Raw genomic sequence first — 17,095 nt, forward strand, 5'->3', positions numbered from 1 at the left:
GAAGGGACTGTTCTTCATGAAGAAAGGCCCAGTTGTAACCTACCTGGACCGAGATCGTGAATAGGATCTCGAACAGGAGCGAGACCGTGACCGTGAGTATGAACCAGATGATTTGGAAGATCTTGAATTGGAACGTGAAGAAGAACGACCTCTGCTTTTAGACCTGCTCCGGGATCGGGAAGGTCCACTGTAGAGAGAATTGTATATGAGCAAAAAATATTCTGACAATTTCTAATTTATCTGTGTAGGGATACCCACAAAATTCAAATACTTGATAACTAGTGACATCTCACTTCTGAAGGAAAAATAAAAGCAGAAGATATTTTGATTTCATCTCTTGTTGATGAACTAGAATAAACAAATCTGAGTAGAGGCCCTGAGGGATTACTATAAACACGGTTTCTAAACACAAATTGCTTTGCTTTTTTCTTCCTGATATAGTAACAATATAATTTCCAGAAGACAATACGGAAGTTGTAATTTCCATAGTAGCAACACTACATCCTGATTTTAGGAATTTGCAAAAAATGCCAATTTCCTTTCTAAATATTAACACAATTCAACATGGCCTAATATTGTTGAAGGTAGAATAAGAAAAATGGTATTGATCTTGGTCTTATTTTAAACATTCAATGGGCCCAGGGAATACCATTTGTCTGGACATATAATTCAAGACATCAGAAATCAATAAAAAAAATTTTGTTTAAAGTTCTCACCTGTTTCTCTTTTCCTGCCCTTTTCTCCTTCTGGCTCTCATTTTTGCTCTGAAGAACTCATATAGTCCATTCTGTTCCCAGCCTTCACTGTAAGACATGTATGTTTTCCTGAACAACTAATTCTAAGCATCTCTTCTTCAGATGCCATATTTTTTAAAAAAAAAAAAACAACTCATGGAACAAGTATGCAAAATCTGGATCAGAAGTCCCCAACACCCTGGGCCATGGCATATTCCTAGTAGCACCAAAGAAAATCTTGAACTCAGAACTTTCTACTGTATTGTAATTTGATGGGGAAATGGACACTCTTTGCTTGAAATACTCTCTTAGCAAGTGGCTACTACAAGTATTAAATAACTTCTAATTTTTACCATTCAATAAACTCGTCATCCTTTCTCTCATTTTAATCCAACAAATTAAATCTAATTCAACCAAATATGAAGTGACTATACAATATAGGCTCTTAGAATACCAGGAGAAGACCAGACTCAAGCAGAATGTGTTAAGTGCTCAGGATGGGTCAGAAAAGCAGGAATGATTCAGAAGGTAGAGATTAACTTTCCCCTTGAATCAGGAAAGGTTTCTGTAAAAAGTAGGACATGAATTAGACTTCCTGGAAAACTGGATTTTGAAGTACAATGGACAGTAAATGCAAATACAAATGCAAAGTAAGATAAAGTGAAAGAGATTGGGAATAATAAATAATACATTGAGTGAACAGAAGAATGAAATAAAGACTAGAGAAAACCAATGGGGTTTCAGCTCAGTTTAAGAGATCTAGAGAGAACCACTAGAATTTCAGCTCAGTTTAACAAGGTTGAGGGATAGTGTGAAGGGTTAAATGGTTTTATATTTGGGACTCAGACCTGGCTGAATTAAATTTGTCTCTTGTTTTAGTTCTCCTTTGATTTCCTTGACTACCCCTATCAGGAATGGAGGGTTACCAAGCTATAAAAATAAACTAACTTCCCCAAAGTCAAATGGATGGTTGGTGGTAGTGCTGAGACTAGAATCTCCATACTCTACTCTCTCTGGGCCACAGTGACTACACCATACCCACCCTTACCTGTTTCTAGGTCTATCATGGGACGGAGGGCTATAAAATGCCTCCACTGCGGCCAAGAGCCTCTCGCTGGGAGGCATGGGGGGTGGAAGACGTATGTCTTTTGGATCCAAAGGCTTATACTCATGATCTTCTAGCTGCAGGAGATAAAAACATACATTTGATACACCACACAATTCACTTATAAAGTCAATTCAAATAAACATTTATTAAGCACTTCTTTATGCAGGGCACTCTGCTACACTCTAAGGGTGCAGAGGTGGAACAAGACAGTCCTGCCCTCACAGGGCTTACAGCCTAAGAGGAAACTAAGACATGCACACAAATAACATTTAAGTTAGAATGTGAGGACAAAGTAATACAAGAGACAAGCAGAAAGGTTAATTCCAAACTGCAAAGAGGAGAGGAAACCAAGATCACAGGATGTCAGCTGGAAGAGACAGACCTCAGAGGCCATTTAGGCCAATCTGTATCTGAACAAGAAACTGCCAATCGTAACCTGATAAGACATCAACAAATCTTTGCCTGGAATCCTCTGCTGAGGAGGAAGTAACCCTGCTATTTTCACAGGCAGTCTACTCCATTTTACTATGACTTTAGTTGTTTGAAAGTTTCCCCTTTATATAAAGCCTAAATTTTACTTCTCGACTTCCATTTGTTGCTCTTGATTCCATCCTCTGGGGCCAAAAAATCATTTAATTCTCCATATGAAATTCCTTCAAATACTTGAGTTTTATCATGCCCTACCTTCAAGTCTTCTCTAAACTAAACAAAGACCCTCCCCTTCAGGCCAAGTTTCATGGGATCTTCGTGTTGGTTGTGCTCCCAGGAACACTGTGCAAGTTTCAAATATTCTTTTGAAAATGTGACCTCCAGATCTGAAAACAAGCCTCCCCATGGGGTCTCCAGGACAGAATTCAGCTCTTGGGGTTGCTCTACCAGGTTGGTTCCCTCATTCCAAACTGGTAGTCTATGAAAACCACAAGATTATTCTAGATCATCAGATGCACAGCAATGCCTCTCTTGACTTTATAATTAGGCAAGTGATTTTTAAAAATCCAAATATAAGACATCATTCATTTTTAAAGTTCAACTTTAGCCTGTTAATAATGTTTGGATCTTGCCATCCAGTATACTGGCTATTTCCTCTCAGCTTTCCACCTGTGCTTTTATCTAAATCACTGAAGAACAGCATAAGGCCCAGCACAGATTCCTGGGTCACTCTCTTGGAGCTCTTCCAAGCTGATATGACACTATTAGTGACCCACCTTGTAACTAGCCCACATTTCTCCCATTTTTTCAACAAGAATAACACAAGACTTTGCTACATAAGACTTTTCTACAATATTTCCCTGGTATGCAACTAGAAGGTATCTCTATCAAAAAAAGAAAATGAATTTAGCCTATTCTGCATGGCTATGTGATCACTGACTGTAGTTGTCCATTAACAATTCCTTTAATAATAACATGTTCTAAAATTTTTTTGCCAGCAATCTAAGTCAAGCTCATTGGCCTGTAGCCAAATTATTCTTTTCTATTCCCTTAAAAAAAAGAAATGGGCCACCCTCAGCCCTTCAGCATGTCCCCAGTTCTCTCCACTACCTCTAAGATCTGGGACACTGGCTCGTAAAATGTACTTCATCAGGAGCAGGTGATATGAACTCATCCTGAGTGACCAGGTGCTCTCTATGTCCTAACAGTTTGGATATCAACTTCTTCTTGGCTACATTTGTTCATTTCCCATCAAAAGATTATTTCTTCCACAGAGAATATAAGCAGAATAAGGGCTGAATAGCCGTGCCTTATTTTTATAACCTAAGCCAAAGTTCTGTCTCTCTGATCCAATGAAATTTTTAAAAAGCCTTATTCATTATCCTTAAGTTTTCCTTGCCAGCCTCAGTCCACTCTGAGCTTTAGTGCTCCTGACACTAACTTTGAGACTGTTAATCCCTTCTGAAGATACCCTTGTTTATTCATCCCTGCTTCCATCTTCTGTACATTTTTTAAAAATTTCACTAAATTGGTTGGTGACTTCCCTGTGCACCCATGTCAGTGTCTTTAAATGACTCCTTTTTCCTCTACATCAGAATTGTTTCTCTTTGTGACTTCAGACTTTGTTCTTGATTTCCCACACCTCTTAGGCCAACTTCCCTTGGGTGATTTTAGTCCATAGGATCCTAACTATCCTTTTTCTGAATTCTTTTAAATATCCATATTGTTTTTCAAACACCATTTTCTGTTTGTTGGTTAGAATTGGTTACATTTCTCTTTGCTGGTTCCCCTTTTTTAAGGAAGAATTCTTTTTTTGTTTTTAAACCCTTACCTTCCATCTTAGAATCAATACTATATATTGGTTACAAGGCAGAAGAGCAGTAAGGGCTAGGTAATGGGGGTTAAGTGACTTGCCCAGGGTCACACAGCTGGGAAAGTGTCTGAGGCCAAATTCAAACCTAAGACCTCCCATCTCTAGGCCTGGTTCTCTATCCACTGAGCCACCCAGCTGCCCCTGGAAGGAAGAATTCTTGGACAAAGTGGTAGCCAAGATGAGTACTGAAGCTAGGTGGGATTTCCACGAGTGGACCTGGGCATGGAGGGCTAACATGTACATGTGTATAGAGGTAGGAGATGCGGGAATGTAGCTTGTGAAGGGGAACAACAGGAGATAAAGCTGGAAAGATAGTTTAAGGGCCTTGAACAGCTATGAAGTTGGCATTTTTTCTTAAAGGCATTGGGAAACAACTGAATTTTTTGAGCAGGGGAGAAATGTGGCCTATGTGGTAGGAAGATTAGTGGCCTATGAAGGCTGGACTGGAGAGACAGACGAAAACCAATCATAGAGAGTAACACGGGAGTCCAGGTGGTAAGAAGGCTTAAATTAATTTGGTTACAGTGAAGTAGAAAGGAAGAGGCAAAGGAACAAGTTATTAGAGAAAATCAAAAGGACTTGGCAACTAATTTATAGAAAGGGTAAAGGAGAAGGAAGAGTCAGATTTTTCCAACAAGTATTTTTTTATTGAGTACCTATTGTGTGCTCTGCTAGCTGTGTGGCTTCTTTTTGATACCAGAATCAGTAAACACCATCTTTGAATACAAAAGGATAGCAATGCTCCATATACACAGCTTTTTCAGCAACTGAAAACAGTGTATCACCTTTCTTACATAACTAAGTATCTTTCATCTTACAACTCAGCTGTACTCATAATCTCACACTGATGTTTCTTGAGGGCTGCCCTGGGCTGTGGATCTGCTATGGGCATGAAGCTCTGGTTATGCCTAGTGGACAGGCAGGAGTGCTATGCAAGCCACGGGAGAGAGGCCAAGGTTGGCCTGGTAGAGAGAGCAGCAACCAACAGCCCTTTCCTCCCTTAACTATAACTCTGGGTGGAGGTCTTCAACATAAAATGGAAGAGTTAGGACTTAAGGTATTTCCTCATATTTTTGCAATTAAACTGGCTTCGAGAGTCTTTATCTGGCTGGTCCTAAGGCTGAAAATCAAACAGGGGAGTGGTGAAGGATAAGTGACCGAAGAGAAATGAAGGCAGCACACCTATCCTCTTCCCTTCTGTTGTTTCTTCTCTTAATTATTATTAGATTACTGTCACCCACTTATTCCGGCCTTCATGATCACTCACCTGGACTATTATAATAGTCTCCTCACTGGGCTGATGAGTCTTCCCAAGGTGCCAAATGAATCATCCTCATATACTAGGACTTTTCTGCTCATCACTTGTCAATTGTTTTCTACTGTCTACCTACCAAGCAAAGCTGAAGGCCCTTCCAAGCAGGCAACACTCTCCCTTTCCATCCTTCTCTCATACCTTGTCTACTGTGTATTCTACAATTGCACCAAACTAGACAATGTCCTGTCCCCTACACAAATCCCATAATGTTCCTATGCCTCGCTGTGTTCTCTCTGCTGACTCTCCTTCATCTAGAATCACAATGGTAGAGCTGGAAGGGAGCACGTTATGAAATCTCCCTCCTTTTAGAGATGAAGATCCTGAGGCCCATTGTATGGCACTTCCTCCAGAATGCCTGATCTCCTCCATTGGGTGGAAATAGTCTCTCCTTTCTCAGACCTGGCATAGACAACAGCACCAATTCTACCACCTGATGGACTTCTCTGGAGAGGCAATGGAGAGTAGAGAAAAGGACAGAGATCTTGGGAGTTGGAAGGGTCCTGACTTCAGGTGCAAGAATTTCAGCCAAGTCACTTCATTTATCTGGACCTTAAAACATGGAATACCCATCTAACAGGGCAGTTGTAAGTAGTGCTTGGCAATCCTTAGGGTCCTATATAAATGTGTTATTTTCTGAGTCTATTTTTTGCTGTAATTAGTATATGTATATTTATTGTAGTCCCATTACAACAAAACTTCAGAAGGCAAGGATTTATCTGATTCAATTCATAGGAGGAGAGAATCTCAGTTTGAAGAAAACTGAGGTCAAATGGTTCTCCTTGTTCCTGAAAAGGAATATTCTCTATAGCATCCTTGACAAGGGGTCAATCTAGCTTTTAAGGGCTTGAAGACCCAAAAGAATGGGGAATGCTAGCCTCCAAAGGAGCCGTATGACTTTCAGATTGCTCAATCTCATAGTCTGTCCTATGAGCCCAACCCAATCTACCTCCCTGTAACTCCCACTCATTGCTCCTGGTTCTGACTTCTGGGGTCCATCAGGAGTCTAAACCATCTTGCACAGGAGAGCCTTTAAATCCCTGTGCAAACAGCTAACCCCAAACCAGCTGCCTCTTTGCCAGGTTAACCATTCCCTCATAAGGCATGATCTCTAAGCTCTTTCAACATTCTAGTGGATGCTCTCCAGGTTTTCAAGTCCTTCTTAAAACAGGGCATCCAAAATCAAATGAAATTCAACAAACATTTATTAAGTGCATAAATTGTGCAGAGAACTGTACTAAGTGTTGGTAGAGATACCAAGTTTAGATAAGCCAGTCTCTGCCCTAATGGAGCTTACAATCTAGTAAGAGTAGAAGAGTACATAATATATTACATGCATTAGAGTGAAAAACAAAATGCTCACTATCTAAACAAGGGAGGAGGAATGCTGTATTGATGGGAAGAGGGGGGAGGGAGGGGAAGGAAGGGCATTCCAGGTGTAGGGAACAAGATGAGCAAAAGACTAGAGGTCAGAGATTCAAAGATTTAGAGTTGCAAGATACCTCAGCAAGCATTTAGTCCAGCAGTATTCTCTGCAGAGAAAACCGAGGCCCAGAGAAGTCAGAGCCAAAGTTTGAACACAGTTCTTCCAACTCCAAACAGTGTTTTCCCCACTACACACCTCACAGTGAGTGACAAAGTTGTACTGATCTTTCTATCTCCCTTAGCCTGGCATTAAGCACAGGGCCCTCCCACCCACCCTCATCCCCCCAGAGGTATGCATTTAACAAATGTTTGTGGCAGTGAATTTTCCATAAAAGTAAAAGCAGTTTAGAGACGACAAGTGATTATGCAACTGGAAGGAATGGACGAACAACAGCCAAGCATCACTGAAGGAGAAAACTTTCACAGACCAATCCAGCTTTGGCAACAGCTCCTGGCTGAGAAGTCTCTCATATCCTATTTTTAAAAGATACCTGAGTAGAGTCCACCCGGTAAACTAGAATGGAAAAGTAAGGGACGAATTTTAAGTAGTCATTACGAAACTGATGGACACAGGAACCAAAGTGGGAAGCAGCTGTTAAAAGAGAAAGTGGTACATGGACATATGTAAAACACTATGTTGAGAGAGAGAGAGAGAGAGAAAGAGAGAAAGAGAGAAAGAGAGAGAGAGAGAGAGAGAGAGACAGACAGACAGACAGACAGACAGACACACAGAGTGAGAGAGAGAGAGAGAGAAAAAGAGAAACCTCAGGGCAGATGTGACTGGCAAAACTGCCCAGAAATGGACCGAAGCAATGAGAATTTCACTGCATTTCTGAGTTCTGCCACTTTACCTTCACGAGAGGAGCCATCAGTCCAGCAGGTAGATCAAAGTATGGGACGTTGGGGACCAAGCTGGGGTCATCATGATTCATATGAGGAGGCCCTTGCCTTCGCATGTGAGGAGGCTGGCCATTGAAGCCATGAGGGGGAGGCCCAAAGTCTGGGTGCTGTGGTCCACCCCACGGGGGATGTTCATTGATCCCAGGATGAGGCAACCTGTGACCAGGATGGTGATGAGGAGGTCCCATCTCTACACACAAAGGACAGAACATAAGGACTTATGGACTCTTATAGGTCAAATGATAAATGGTACTCTCAGACAAAATAGCAAAGTTCTCCAGAAAGCAACAATTGAGCTTGGAATTTCCAGACTGATTCTAGATATCTTCATTAAACCATCAGCATTTAGATCAATCCCTGCACACAGCTCTACCAATTTCCAAGAACTCAGGGAGGGAGTGTATCTCTCATTGAGTGAATGAAAGATCCAAGTATAAAACTACCTCCTCTGAAGAGGTTAATCATCAGTTAAGCACTAGTGGGGTCACTAAGGTGCCTAGCGTGCAAAGTAGTCATTAGGTGAACGCTATTACAGGGAACATTTAATTCCATAGCAACAATACTATAAGCAGGTGCTGAACTGAATGGCAATTGATAAATCACTGGTCAGGATCAACAAGACAGGGTTCAATTATCACGGCATAACAGTAGTAGTCTAGAGTTAGGCCTGTGACTGTAGACAACAGTGGCAGAGGAGAGTTCGTTCCCAATGAAGAACTCTTTCTACCAACACAGGCTGGCACCTTCTCTATAATTTATAGGCTCTTTCAAACCCCACTCCTGCCTCTTAATCACAGAACTTAAATGGTCTAGCACAGCCTTTGCTAATTAGAGTATCATGAAATTTCATCAAACAAATCTTGCCTAGAGGATTTATGAAAAGAATAGTGATGAAATTTGTAAAGGACAAGATGTGGGGCAGTTACACTATGGACCTGAGGGTGGGGAGGGAAGGCTGAGGGGGGTTACCCAAACATCTTATGGAATATCTGGGAATTTAAGTATGAAAGGTCTTACTTAAATGCTTTAAGGACTCATGATTTCATTGGGGAGCCCTGTATTTCCAGTCAGCTCTGCTATCTAATGCATGGGCAACCTTTGGCAATTCACCTTTTCCAGGCTTCACTTTTCCTATCCTCACAATGAGGTACCTAACTAGACAATACTTAAAGTGTCTTCCAGCTTAAGATCTTATTGACAAACATCTAACCCCATCATACTTTAAGTGGATGATCTTCTTAGTTGGAGTTGGTGTGGCTAAAAAAAAACCCACTCAGGCAGCCATAGTGCTGGGAGTAAACTTCTCTCCCATTCTGTCAAATAGGTCTACACCTTAAGTGTTTCCAGCTGGATGGGACTTCCCCAAGCTTGTGCTCTGTGAGCACAAGAATCAAGAGCCGAGACTCATTTGCAAAGCACAATGAGGCATTGGAGTGCAACTATAATGGAGGTCTTGGAGGGAAGAGGAAATATCTATTTACAAGGGGAAAAAGTCTGGTGAAAATTTCCCGGATTCTTCTCTATCCCCAAACAAAAGCATAAATGCAAAGAGAATTATCAATGGGTCACTCACCAGCTGGAAAATCTCCTTGAGGGTAGTCAAAACGATGAGGGTATGGGGGTCTCTCGAATGGATGTCGAGGGGGAAAATCTTCCTGCATGAATCGTGGTGGGAAGCGGTTGAAGTTGTGGGGGTGAGGAGGCTGGTTGAATTGTGGATGTTGCTGATGGGGAGGAAATGGTCCCCGGAAGTGGGGTGGTCGCTGCATCCGAAAGGGTGGTTCTCTCTGACCACCACCCCAGGGAGGCTGCTCATGCTGGTTATTCCAAGGGGCATCAAACTGATTATTCCAGTTAGGGTCTGGTTGGTTATTCCAAGGAGGGTCTCGCTGATTGTTCCACCCTGGATCTCTCTGTTCATTCCACATTCCTTCATGGTTGTTGTTCCACGGAGGACAGTGAGGGGGTCCCTGGTGATGAGGGTAAGGAGGCTGGTCAGGAGGCTATAAAAATAAAGAATGTAATAAAATACTCTAGTTTTAAGTCAGTTATGGGAGGACAAAGGCACACATATTTTCATACACAAGTCTTGAGGTTAATAACACTTAGCACCCCTCAGCTCATTTACGCTGTTGATGGGCTTATTACTAAGCTGGCACATCAAGGGTTCATCAGAGCCCAATTTTGATGCCTCAGCCTGGTGTGGAGGCAGCTATGCCTACAGAGCTGGAATAGCTGCAAATACAAACCTAGTGATCACACCTTTATGTCTGCCACCTAAGACCCAACATAGATAAGTGAGATAAGCCTCATCACCACACTGGCTACAGAGCAATGAAATTATTAGCCAGCATAACTCATAAAGAATATCTAACGAAGTCAAGGAGAAGTTTGTGATTTTTATCAGTGTAATCACAAAATCACAGATCCAGACAATCCCTGGAAAAGTTGCTTAACCCTGTTTGCCTCTGTTTCCTAATTTGCCAAATGAGTTGGAGAAGAAAATGGCAAATCACTTCGGTATCTTTGCCAAGAAAACCTCAAGTGGGGTCATGAAGAGTTGAATATGGAGGAAATTGCTTGCTTTCTCAAAGGGTGGGGAGGGGCTAGAGGCAGGGAAAGAATTTGGAACTTAAAAATGAGTATTAATAAACAATAAAACATAGGGAATGTCAGAGCTGGGAGGCGGAGGGGGTCCTTGGAATCTAGGCTGTCAGAACTTAGAACCCAAATGTCAAAAGCTGGGAAGGCCCTTAGAACCTAGAATATCAAACCTGGGAAGGTCCTTAGGACACAGGATATCAGAAGTGGTACATAATCTTGGCTGAAACTCTAACTGTTGTTTAATACTACTTCTCCTTTGTGCTCAGAATCCCAATCACTCCCAATAGTAAGCGTTCTAAATCTTTTCGCTTCCTCAGATTCCTAAGATTTCCTGCTTCACAGAAAAGTCTGAGGATGTCATACATTAATTCCCGTGACTCCTCAAAACTGCTAGTATCACCATGTACTCTTAGGTTGTAGATAAAAGAGTTGGGATGGCCCTGAGAGATAACTAGTTCACTCCATTTTGCAGATGAGAAAACTGAAGCTCGGATAGGTCAAGTGGATTCCCCAAGTACATAAAGCTGGTAATTATCAGAGGCAAAACTGGAATGCAGTTCCTCTGACTCTCAATTCCACTATGTCATGAGGTATCTCCTTATTCTTGGGCTAATTACCTGCACCCTTCATCCTTTTCATATCTACAATAAGACTGTAATTCAATAGTCATCCACTTTTCCTCTCCTGATCTTTAATCTTTCCCTCTCTATAGCCTCATTCACAACTGTCCACAAAATGCTCAGGCAACCCCAATTCCAAATGTCCTCTGCTGCCTCTGGTACCTAATCCCCTGTTAGTCCCACTTCTTGTATTTTTACTTCTAAATTTTTTTTAAATAAATCATCTCAACCTGATAATGTCATTTTATTACCCATTTTTCCAATTTGCTGTCATCTAGCTTCCAACCCCATCACTCTACTCAAATGGCTATCCTAAAAAGTCACCAAAGCCTTTCCTGTCACTCCTGATGAGCTTTTCCCAAACCTCATCCTCAGCATCTGTGTAGCTCCTGACCCTGTGAATCACCTTCTCCCTCCTAGACATTTCTCTCCTCTCCTAGTTTTAGAGGCACTGCACTCTTCTGAATCTGTCCAACCTCCTATTTTCTTTGTCTCTTTCACAGTTTTTCCATTCTTTCCCCTAAGTTTAAAGATGACTGTCCCCGGAAGACCTTCCCTTTCTATTCTCTACCATTCGTTTCAACTATCACATCTGTGTAGGTAACTAAGTTTCTCCAACTCAAACCTTTCTTCCATACTTACTCCAGAGCCAATTTTCCAAGTGTCTGCAGGCCATCTCTTTTCTCATCTCATTTACAACTCAAATCTAACTTGTTTCCCCTAAATCATTTTCTCCTTCTGATCTCACCATTTAGAGTTCTGATTCCACCATTCCCCTTATTATTACTCAACTCCTTGGAATTATCTTGGGCTCATTACTTCCTCACATTTACTTCTCTCCATTCCCATTGCTATCTAGTTCAGATTCTCATGGAATAACCTACTTGTTTGGATGATTTCACTAGCCTACTAATAGGTTTTTCCACCTACTCTCTTCTTTCTAATCTATCCTTCATGGTAGCTACTACTAGAATAATTCTCCTAATGCTCAAAGTTAGTCTTACTGCGCCTTTTCCCATAAATTTTGAGTAGCTCTGTACTGTTGAAACATACTTTTTTTTGCTTGGCTTGCAAGATCCTCTCAAACCTCATTTGTTCCTAATCTTATTACTCTAACACCTACCAAGATAGAACCAGTAACTGTGGGTCACAGATCTAGAACTGGAAGGGACTTTAAGAAGTTACACAGTCCAGTTTTTTGATTAGACAAGTGCGGAAACTTAAGGTGTAGAAAGGTTCAATACCATACCTAAGATCAAATGTGTCAAAATCCAACATTTCCTCTATTATACAATGTTGCCTCTCCTTAGAACAGGTTCTATATTTTATTTACTATTGAATTCCCCCCCCCAAATTTTAAGATCTAACCCAAGTGACATCTGTTACCTTGTATTCACCAGGCAATAGGCTTTGTGCCTCTCTAAAGGTCTTTTGTTTTATTCTGTATTATGGTTCCCTATGTATGCATTTCAAACTATTAGATTATAAGTTTTATAACAAGGACTACATTGTATGAACATTTTATTTCTCCCAGCAATTTACGAAATATCCTCTACACATTGAGTTTCATAAATTTTTTCCATTCTATGACCAGACAAAGTTGGAGTTTGGAAGGTTCTTAGAGCTCATTTTACAGATGAAGAAACTGAGGCCCAGAGAAAGGTATTGCCAGTGAGCAATTCCTTAGAAATGTCTCCTTTTTGAAGAACACCTATGCAGGGGTTTGCTGTAGATGTGGTTCAGATCCAACATATTCTACAATGGTGTAATTTCCTGTGATATTCATGAACTTCCGCAAATGTCTTAATGCCCAGGAAATATTTTTAATGAAACAATATACCCCTCCTTCCCTGATACAGTACCTGTTGTTGGCCCCAAGGAGCCACCGGATGAGGCTGGTCAAACCAAGGCGGTTTATTTGGAGGGATTGGCTCATGGGGTCCAGGTCCTCGAGGACCAGGGGCAGCAGCAGGGTCTTGTACACCTCCTCCTGAAGCATCATATTCAGAAGAACCTGGCATTGGGATGGGAGGTTTGTTGTCATCTAAAGGAGAAACAAAAAATTAGTTATATCAGACTGCCACATGTCTGGAATCAAAGCAGAAATAGTGACTATAAGCAAAGGCATCAGGACCCAATGTGACCATAAGCCATAAAGGGGGTTGTGCCTGAAGACCTAACGCAGGATCTTTTGGCACAATTCTTTCTTTGCTGTATAATTCCTATAGAAATCATGTTGAATAGAACCACAAAATACAGTCCCAAAGACTCTGGAGAAACACAATCTCTATAGTACCTAAGTGATTCACTTCCCAAATGGAACAAAATCACACGACTCTACATCCATCCCTTCCTCTTCATTTCTACAGCCTGAATCATCTTTCATTTCATACCTGAAAAAGCATCATGCAGAGAAAGGAGGAGACTTACTCTCCTTGGTATCAATAGACAGAACTAAGAACAAGGAAAAGGGGCAAGTCAGAGGGAGATAGACACCAGTTTTCTATAAAGAAAAATATTGATGCCACTTTTGGTGCAGATGGAATTAATGCAATAAAACCATTCAGAGTGCGCCTAACATCAGCCAATTAAAAGTATAACTTGTATATGACTGCTCTAGGCTGTAGCAAAGGTTTCATATCAACCTAAATACAGGATCTTAGAGCAGGTGGGGACCCAAGACCATCACAATAATGATAATGGTCATTTACAGAGCATTTAAGACTTTGCAAATTACTTTACACATGATTTATCATTTGAACCTCAAAAATACCTTAACCTCTTTTTAATTATTATGACATTTTATAGCTAGGAAAATTGAAGCGTACACTGTTCAAGGCCAAATGAGAAATCAAAGATGATCTGGTGTCAGCCACAATTCCTGACAATCACTCCACATATCAAATCTGTTGCCAAGACTTGTCATTTCTATCTTCATAATATTTTCTCCTTTCTTTTTACTCAGAATGCCATCAACTAGTATAGACTTTTATCACCTCATGTCTTGACTATTGGAAAAAAAGGCTTCTAGTGGGTCTGCTGGCCTCAAGCCCCTTCTTAAAGCGGTCCATTATCCACTCAGCCAAATGGCTTCATACCTACCTGGCTGTGTGGTTGGAGGGGCAGAGGGTGCAGGTGTAGGTGCTGGAGGTGGGGCAGGTGGAGGAGGTGTTGATTTCACTTCACTCTCCATAGGTGGGATCTGTATCTGCTGTGGTGGTGGTGGCTGCTGCTGCTGTTGCTGCTGTTGCTGCTGCTGCTGTTGCTGCTGCTGCTGCTGCTGTTGCTGCTGTGCTAAGCTGTTGACAAATTCCTCATGCTGTGTCTTCAGGGTCTGTATCTGTTGTTGGAAAGCCATCTGAACTGGCTGTACCACAGCTGCATATTCAATGATCAGTGTTGCCTAAACCAGTGAGAACTATAAGTCAAACCTGAGCCAAAAGATATATTACACCAAAGTGTCCAACAATAGGCCTCTCAAGATCATTCTTCACTTTTTAGATGTCTCATGGACACCATTTTCTTTTTACATCACTGAAAAGTTCCCAATGACTTCACCTTAAAAGAAGATTTTTAACTGTACCCCTATCCAATGTCATCTAATTAGATTCAATCCAACATTATAGTCTGCGGAAATTTACCCTCCCCCAAAACAAGTAAAGTTGAGCAAAACAAACCAAGACCCTAACAACTGTAAAACGTAGGAGTTTGACCAAACTCCTGACAAGTCTGTTATGCAGCTGTGTAGGGCACCCAAGTGAGGAAAGGTGGTATGTTTACTCTCCATTCATTAGTAAGTTAACATTTATTCAGTGAAAGTTCTATATACATTTTCTGGTCTCAGCTTCCTTTCAGTTCTAAAAACTCAATAGTAGATTGTTCCATACAGGAAGACTTCCCCACAAATAAGACACTTTGGAAAACTAAAAATTGCTGCTAGGTGAGAAGTGTGTGTGTATGTGTGGGTGGTGGTGGTGATGGTGGTATAAGGTTTTCTGATCTGATTTGCACCTAACTTACCTGATTCATGCTGTTAAAAAAACAAGTGGAAGGTTGTTCACACTAACCTGGTACTGTCCAAGCCCAAGAGCTGGGCTCTGCAACTGCTGGATAATTGACTCATCAAAATAACCATTCTTTTCCCACAACTGGAGAAGCTAAGTAGAAGGAGGAGGAAGGAAGAATTAAGACATGGAAATCATCCCTTTTCCAACTTTTAAATATTTCCAGGCTCTCTCAATCAGAGCCAAGAAGGAAGAGAAATGCATACATCTACTTACCCGGGCTATTTTCTGCTGTTTATCCTCTTCTACAGCTAAAAAGCTGGTACAGTAAATGGGAACCACCACTTTTTGCAAGGCGGCCAGTAAATCCCTCGCTTGCTTCCGCTGGCTAAAAAGGGAAGAGAAGTTTCCTGTGTCAGGCTCAGGCCCCAATGTATCAGTTGGCACCTTCTAAGGAAATGGAGGAAAGGAACTATGGCCCTAGAGAAGAGGTGAGGCCCTCCATTCCACATCCTTAAAGGGGCTCAGCACACAAGCACATAGCATGATGCTCATGGTCAGACCCAGAAGTACCCAATCTTTTTCTTAATTCCTTTCTTTGATACAGAAAAAGGAAGGATATTAAAAAATGACTGGGGAAAACACAAAATCATAAAACTTGAAAAAAGAAATGAAAGCAGCACCTAGCAGTGAAGAATTCCTAAAAAAATAGGAAAGCTATTTGGTAGCAACTAGTTGGCAACCAGTGTCTTACCCTATGTTAACCACATGCTCCAAGAGAGTAGGTGACCAAAATAGAAAAAACTTGATATGATAATGTAAGTAGGTTCAATTCACAATTATGGCTATGGTGAAAATGCTTTTATAGATAAGAGAACATCATGAAAGAGAATGGGCTTTTGATTATACAAAATTTTAAAGATTTTATGTAAAAATCAAAATACCCTTGAGTAAGAAACTATGAAGAAAAAAAAAATCTTGCATTAAATATTTCTGATAAGATTCAGATATCCAAGATTTAGAAGAAACTTTTATAAATATAAGAGGACAAGAGCCATACTCTAACAAATAAAAGGAAAAAGAAGTTTTAGCAAGTGCTCAATCACTGTATGAAAGATTGCTCCAAATTAAGAGAAATGTAACTTCAAACAATTCTGCAGTTCTACTTCATACCTGTAAAATAGATAAAAGTGATTTTTAGTTGAAGAAACTACTACATTACTGATGGAGCTATAAATTGGTCCATCCATCCTGAGAATCCATTTGGAATTACATGAATAAAGCCACTAAAATGTTCAAATTCACCAACTCAGCAATCCCACTCCAGGGTGTATTCCCCAGGAAGTCAATGAGAGGAAGAGAGCCTCTATATGTTTACAACAGTACTGCGAGGTAGCAAAATACTAGAAACATGGGTACCTGTTGACTGGGGAATTGGGTGAGCAAATGGTAGCAATGAAGAGCACATACTATTTGATGGGAGCAATTATTTTTACAGGATTTCATTTTGTGGAATATGTGTGCAGCAGCTAATGAACCTAGGCCACTTTAGGATATCATGATTAGATGACTCCATACTGAATTTGTTTCAGTTAGCTCACTATCCGGTAGGTGCTGCATCTTGTGCAATACTCATGTTTTGCTGTTCTCTTTTGTTACAGTTTAAATTCTGTAGTTTTAAAGAATGGATATTACTCCAATAAAATGTGTAGAAGCTCAAAAACTTAAAGGGTGAATTTCAGGGAGCTATGGCAGCAGACCTTGTCGGTGGTGAGGGAAGGGGAGGTGTAGGTGGAGAAGAAGTCAAGTGTTTCCAGGATCATAATGGATGGCAACACATTGAAGAACAAAGCAAAGTGTAGTCAGAAAGACAAAATGAAACCAACTAAAACTGCCACTGTGAAATAGTCTAAAATTAATTCTCAGAAGCAAAGGCCTTCAGATGGGCCTGGTCAATGACTCCTCTATAATCCAGATCAGGTGACTATAGTGAAACTATTCAGAGTCCAACTGATCCTGTAGAATCTGAGTATCTTCAGATTGTAAACCATCTGCTTCTCCCCCCCCCCCCCCCCACCCCCACCCT

At 40.9% G+C, this 17,095-nt stretch overlaps 1 protein-coding gene across 1 annotated transcript in view; it reads right to left on the reverse strand.

Moving 5' to 3' along the window:
- The window catches only part of LOC123243575 (calcium homeostasis endoplasmic reticulum protein), a 28,371-nt gene that overhangs the window by 1,403 nt on the left and 9,873 nt on the right, over positions 1-17,095 (reverse strand). The window contains exons 6-14 of the mRNA XM_044671581.1: positions 15,286-15,397; positions 15,073-15,162; positions 14,108-14,408; positions 12,868-13,049; positions 9,355-9,784; positions 7,733-7,971; positions 1,783-1,916; positions 717-803; positions 44-187 (exon numbers count right to left, since the gene is read on the reverse strand). Coding sequence (XP_044527516.1) covers positions 44-187; positions 717-803; positions 1,783-1,916; positions 7,733-7,971; positions 9,355-9,784; positions 12,868-13,049; positions 14,108-14,408; positions 15,073-15,162; positions 15,286-15,397 — 1,719 coding nt within the window. The remainder of the gene's footprint in view (positions 1-43; positions 188-716; positions 804-1,782; positions 1,917-7,732; positions 7,972-9,354; positions 9,785-12,867; positions 13,050-14,107; positions 14,409-15,072; positions 15,163-15,285; positions 15,398-17,095) is intronic.

Source organism: Gracilinanus agilis, chromosome 1 (assembly GCF_016433145.1).
Source record: "Gracilinanus agilis isolate LMUSP501 chromosome 1, AgileGrace, whole genome shotgun sequence".
Classification (NCBI taxonomy): Eukaryota; Metazoa; Chordata; class Mammalia; order Didelphimorphia; family Didelphidae; genus Gracilinanus; species Gracilinanus agilis.